Raw genomic sequence first — 6,778 nt, forward strand, 5'->3', positions numbered from 1 at the left:
CCCCTCTATTCTTTTTCCAGGTTCGCTGGACAATTGCATATTCTCTTCTCCTCCAGATCCTTCTTGGTAGGTCTTGATTTGCAGAACTCCTAGTATTCCTTGCTCTCGGTTGGTTGCTTCTCTCTCCAAAGATTTCCTTCTTCATTCTCTCCAGGTCTGCTTCAGTATGCCCGATAGTGTTGGGGGATCGCTGGGACACAGTTGGTATATCTGGTTCAGAATTACTTTGTAGCCCTGAGTCGTCCCCTGAGGATGAGGGCTGTGATGGTGATGATGGGACTCCTTCTCTTCCTTGATCTTCTTCTATCGGTAATGATGTTCTTCCCGCTCCTATAATCCAGTCCTCCAGATAGTGGTTCATTCCATCTTGGTCTCTCGTCGTATCCATTCCAGATGGTTCCAGGTTGCCATTGTCGTGGTTTCTTTCTTCTTCTTCATTCTCGGTCGTATCTTCTAACAAGTTTACGACGGACCATCTCCGAAGATTGGAGAGCCGTCTATTCCTTCCCTGTGGCGAACTCGCTGGTGATTTTGGTACTCCGGTCTGCTTCTTAATTTCGGGAATTGGGTCAGGTCGTGCCCTGTTGAGTATCTCCTGATATTCCCTTGTTCTCCTTTTGCTCCTGATACTATCCAGGGTCTTGTAATTAAGTAGTTTCGCGTGGATATGTTTGTTGAAATGTGGGAACATTGTCCCCACTGACAACTCTAGCTTGGCCATCTTATGCAGCTCTTCAGTGGTCCATCCAAGTTTCTTCTGTGCTTGACTGGGTAGGGTACCTTCTTTATTGCATTTCAATATTGGTGCATCTCTGCGGTCTCCCCCCTTATTTTGTTGTTCTTCAATTTGGTCACTTTGCGTCTTATCTCTACTGTCTGCGCCCGAGGACTTCTTTTTCATCTCTTCGATTAGCTTCCTATATGGTCGTGATTTCCTCTTTCCGGATATCCCATCTGTAGTACGGTGTTTGAGGAGTTTTTCCTGTATGATCTTATTTAGGAAGGGGTTCTCTTCGTTTTGAAGCTCAAATGCTGCCATCATTCGAACTTCTTCGGCCAGGTTCCAGTTCCACTTCACCGAGTAAGTAGAGAAACGATCAGAGTAGTGGTATTTCACTGTCGGTTCACACAGAATGCCCACCTCCCACCTATGCTACACTTCTCATGTCTCTCTACATTATCAGACTAGAGTCAAGCTCAACAGGGTCTTCTTTCCCCGCTGTTGTGTGCAGGCCCATTCCCCTGCCTGTGGGTTCGCTAGATAGTAAGTAGGGACAGTGGGAATCCCGTTAATCCATTCATGCGCGTCACTAATTACATGACGAGGCATTTGGCTATTAAGACGACTAAAACCAGATTTAGAGGAAAAGTGGTCTCCCACGACCACTGCAAACAACCCGGGGGGCGCCCATTAAAAACTTAAAAGAACAATAAATGAAATAATTTACTATAAATGGACTTAAAATAATAAAATTACTTACTATCTATAAGGGCGACCCACCGGCGTGAGCTGGCCGTGGGGCCGACCCAGCTCCCGGCAATGCCTGGCAGTCTCTTGGGCACTCTTACGAGTGCTAAATAAGATATTCATATTGCTCGACTAGAGCAGAGGGATGGCTCTCTGTGATCTCGTCACACAGACGGGAGAACGGGCTAATTATCCAGGATCGAATTTATCATGGCGATGGAGCCCCTTATGGCCATTTCTTGCATGACTCGCACGGCCCCACCGCCAATACTCAGGGAGCGAAGTAGCCTTTTAGTGGCAGATCTTACGCCTCCTCTAGCTCCTACCACGACACCATGATACCTGACCGGACCCTGCGCTCCCCGTAATATATCCGAGGACTCAAGGTAATTCCGGAACGTGGCATCAAGGGCACGGTATTTATTTTCCTTGGCTTTCTCCGCCTCCATTAAGGGACGGGACTTCGCTCCCAGGGAACGCATAGGTCAATCACATTAGTCCGCTCGCCCATCTGTACGACCAGATCAGGCTTTATGAAAGAGACACCAGTTCTTATCGTGGGTTCCACGCTCACAGTCCAACCAGCCAATCTCAACCAAGTAGAGATTTTATGCAGGATCACGTTGTGTCGCCTGATCCTGTGATGCTGAAGTGAAGGACATCTCTGCAGCAAATGACAGAGATCCTCCGCCCCTTCATTGCATCTTCTACAGGTCAGGGACACTAGTTGGTCATTAGGGATTCTGCCTACTGCCCTACTAACTCGGCACGAGACGGTCTGTGCTCTGAGCCGGAGCAGATCAAGAGGGAGATGTCCGGCGACCTCTTCTGTAGCCACAAGGGGACGATTTGCTCCTGGGTCATCAAAGAAGGCTTGTGCCCCCTGTCCATACCAACTCCGATCCCAGGCATCTCGATGCTCCGACGCCAGTTGCTGCAACACTAACAGATCGAGTGTCAACAACCTCAACATGACGTCTACGAGGCATACTCCTCGCTTCCTTGCCCCAGAGATCTTGGCCAATGACCGATTTTACGGCTTGATCTTGGCTATTCGAAAGCAAGTGCAGAAGTCTCATTTTTCCCAAAGTTACTTTTTCCACCAGGCTGGGGATTGCCAAACCACCATCCCTGATGGGGAGCCTCAAGAGACAGGTCAGGATCGAGTGAGGTAAATGCACCCAACCCCTAACTGCTCTTGCAACCTTCTTATCGATGGCATTTAAAAGGTTGAGGGAGCTAGGCCCCTTTTCATACTTATACAGTAACTTGGGAATCACATGTTGCTTTAATATATAGACTTTCTGCATGGGCTTGAGTCTGGCTCTACCTATCCTCGATAGCTGATCACACTTATTTGGCTGGACCTGCAAGCTCCGCGCTTGCATAGTCCCCCAGTCGTGCCAACAGAGCTCTCATACCCGGTTTGGAACCGGACACCAATACGACGTCGTCGGCGAAGGCGAAGACCACAACTCTGGTCCCACACGGAAGTGTATAACCAAAGTCACAGCCCACGCCCGCGATAAACTCGTCCATTATGATGTTGAATAGGACTGGAGAAAGAGGGCAGCCCTGCTTTACTCCCCGACTCATCGTAATGGGTTCCGACCTCTGGCCATTTACCTCGATCTGCGTCTTGCTGTTATCATACAGATCAAGGATGATCTTAATTAAATGGCCGGGTGCATTCTGTCGCCTCAGCGCCTGAATGACTGACTCGTGAGAAAGTGTCGAAAGCCTTAGCAACATCCACAAATGTAACGTACAGCCCCCTCCGCCTGAGCCTCGCGTCACGAATTATGCCCTCCAAGAGAGCCACGTTCTCGCCGCATCCGTCCACAGGCCTAAAGCCCATTTGTGAGACGGACACGTTGACCATTGCTGTCATTTGGTCAGCGAGAATTTTGCAATAGAGCCACAAATAATGCGACCCTATTGTCAGGGGACGCCAATTTTTGACGTCCTCTAGTGGCTCCTTTTTGGGCAACATCAGCGTCCGGCCCTCCTTATTCCACATAGGGACCAGGCCGAGGTAAAGCCATACGTTATACACCCTTATGAGGACATCCACCCCGAGATGTTTAAGAGCCCCGATGTCAAAACCAGGGAACCTCAGTCCAGCTGCTGTCTTTCCAGCGTTTTTAGGCGCGCCAAGCACATCCTTCTTTCTGACTGGCCTGATGATCTCGGACAATCTCGATTCAAGGGGAGCCACTGGCCCCCTGTCAGATGGAGATGGAGCACCAAACTGAAGCAGGTACTCCGTATAGAAGGCTACTAGTGGTGGCGTCTCCCCCGCAATAGCTCCATCCCCCAGAACATTGTCAGCCACCTCACGTGGGTTTCTGGTGAAGGCCCGCTGCACCCGAGCATATTCTCTCTTCCTCCTCACACGCGCAGAGACGTTCTTTTTGGGGTTTCCTTGCCCCCTCCCACCACCTCGGCCCCGCCTCGCCGCCCTAATGGGCTGGTTATAGAGGCCAGGCTTATGCTGAGCCAGAGAACCCTCCATGGCCTCGAGGAGGCCCCCGGCATCTCCGCCGAGATTATCCAGAGAGGGAAGCTGGCGCTGAATGATGTCATTCAGCCTCGTCAGCAGCGGGGATCCAGCCTCATGGCTTGACAAGTCCACAATGTGCCAGTATAGACCCCACAACCCATCATTATCGTCCCCACCATCAGAGTCCCCACTTATACTTGGGTCGCTAGGTCTGTCCGGCCGCCACCACCAGTTCTCCGTCGGGTACCCCGCCTTTGTGCTTCGACCCATCCATCGACAGGGCATGGCGGGCCGGCAGGGCTCCCTACCTGGATGTTCTGGGGAGACATGGCACAATCCCCTTCGCTGCTAGAGCTCGGGGAGAGCATGGCCGCTCCACAGCATTGGTCCCATCCGATGCCAGGACCCCTGCGGTCAACCCCGCTACGTGGCAACTCCGGCTCGTAACCCGCGGCTCCGGTGGACGTTGGGCAGCCCAGCCCTTCGGCCAAGTGTAAACCCGCAGTCCAACCTGCGCCGCTACCGCTCCCCGGAGTCGCCCAGACAGACTCGGCGACCTCAACACCCTTGGGGTCCACCTTCTCCACCTTCTTTGACACCTTTGGGGTCGAGTAATTAGATGGTATAAAGGACTCTGATAGTGAGAAACGTCCTGCACACGATTCCAAATTTGGACTTTCCTTACTACTGGCATCATCGTGGTCCCCATCGGGGGCGCCCGGGGTAGCGCCCTGCCATGAAAGGACCCCCGCCGCCACCGGAGCTATATCAGCGTAGGAGGCAGTGAAAGAGGTTTGTGTACTCTTCCTCAGATAGGTCTCACACAGTTTGGAATTGGAGAGGCGCTCAAGCACAGATTCCGCCTCCCCTTCGCCCAGTGGCTGATCTCTCAGCCCAAGAAGTGCCCTCTGATACTCAGGAGTCTGGCGCATCTTCCGCATTCTCTCTTTTATGATGAAATCCAAGGGCAAAGCACCCAGGATCTCATCATTTATTGCCGCCACTCTCACGACTCCCATGCTAGTCAAGATGTTCTCCACCCGGGCGACAGTGAGGAATTCATCCTCATTGTAGCCGACTCTCTTCAGGACAGGTTTGCTCTTATTATATTCCCCCGGATGCGCCCTGCACATGTGCAGACGCATCCCGGGGAAAGTCCTGAATCCCAGACCACACACGGGACACTTGTGCGGCCCAGGGGAGCCGGTCTTTGCTATTTCAATCTTTTCTCCAAGTGGAGAACATTCCAAGGGGATCTTTGCCTTGGGGGTTGGTGCTTTGACCACCTCCGCATATGACCTATTTGCTTTGGGCGCCTTTGCAACCCCTGGGTTTCCACTCATAGGTCGCACAAAGAACGGATAGTGCCCTGAGACTGCGGCGGCAGTCGAGAAGGTCCGTGAACATCTGGTGCACTTGAACATGAAAACCAGATTTGAATAGTGCTCTTTCATATGCCTCTGGTACAGGCTCGCCGACTGGAAAGATGCATTGCATATGCCGCACACCAATCCAGACAGTGAACCAGCATCACTATATAGGATTATCGGTTCTATAGTCCTGCCGGACACACCAACTACCTCCTTCCCGGCAGGATTCCTTTTAGGAGAGCCATCACTCCTCTCTATTCCAGCAATATCTCCTCCCCCAGTGATGGTTTTGGGGGAAGGGGAGATAGGGGTCTGGCCAGACGCACCAGGGCGCGCCCGGGAAACTCTCTCTGGGGTTAGAAACGAGGCCGAAGCCTCTACCCCTTTCTTGCCAGACCCCTTCAGCATAACCCCTTTGGACGGGGGTGTAAAACTGCCAGGCGTTTCAGCGGCCTGGGGCGGTGGTGGAGCCTCTCTCGCTCCACTTAGCCACCGATCTTGTGGTGGGCATTTCAACTGGGATTTAGCAGAGAGGAGCAAAGGTCACTAATAACTCCTCTCCCCCGACTCTCGGTTGCAGAACCAGCTACCCGGGCCAGGGACTGGAACCACGGGACCACCCAGCTTAATTTATCTACCTAGAAGGTGCCGCAAGGCAAGACCTGGTCTGCCAGAACACACACAGGGAAATCACAGTGCCAAAAAACGGGAACCTCGACACAGCGACACCCTGAGCAGGACTCTCGACAACTCTAGTTCAAGCTCTGATTGCGACTCCTTACTAAGTTAAGAGAGTCATAGTTACTCCCACCATTTACCTGCGCTTGATTGAATCTCTTCACTTTGACATTCAGAGCACTGGGCAGAAATCACATTGCGTCATCATCAGCCATAACCATCGCGATGCTTTGTTTTAATTAAACAGTCAGATTCCCCGTGTCTGTGCCAGTTCTGAGCTGGTCGCTAGGATGCCAGCCGGAGTAATACATGGGCCTGTGTGTCTGCGCAACCCCTGTTCGAGTTCACGCAAGTCAACCAGCCCACATACCTTTGCACAACCTTGCCCGTTCCGCGGAAGGGCACCCACTCAGCCAGGTCTGACCTTGGTAAAGGAACCTGCCTACAAGTAAGAAGGCCCCGACACCTCGCCCAGTCCTGCCAAAAGAGTAACCCCAAGCCCGCTTCCCAGGAAGGCCCGACTGGCCTGACCCTCAGAGCCAATCCTTGTCCCGAAGTTACGGATCAAGATTGCCGATTTCCCTTACCCACATTCATCTATCGACTAGAGGCTCCAAACCTCGGAGACCTGATGCGGAGATGGGTACAGTCTCTGTCGAAACAGGGTCTCCAACACCGTAACAAGGCCAAGCCACAAACCCTTTGACAGGCAACAGCCCAGCCCAGCCACAGCAATGGATTCCGACCCGTGTGACTTCC

At 52.4% G+C, this 6,778-nt stretch overlaps 1 protein-coding gene across 1 annotated transcript in view; it reads right to left on the reverse strand.

Moving 5' to 3' along the window:
- LOC135210697 (uncharacterized) overlaps window positions 1–1,042 on the reverse strand; it is a 16,180-nt gene extending 15,138 nt beyond the window's left edge. The window contains exon 1 of the mRNA XM_064243466.1: window positions 1–1,042. This exon is cut by the window's left edge and continues 3,188 nt beyond it. Within this exon, the coding sequence (XP_064099536.1) occupies window positions 1–1,042 (1,042 nt within the window).
- Between the last annotated feature and the right edge of the window lie 5,736 nt (window positions 1,043–6,778).

The sequence above is a fragment of the Macrobrachium nipponense genome, chromosome 4 (genome assembly GCF_015104395.2).
Source record: "Macrobrachium nipponense isolate FS-2020 chromosome 4, ASM1510439v2, whole genome shotgun sequence".
Lineage (NCBI taxonomy): Eukaryota > Metazoa > Arthropoda > Malacostraca > Decapoda > Palaemonidae > Macrobrachium > Macrobrachium nipponense.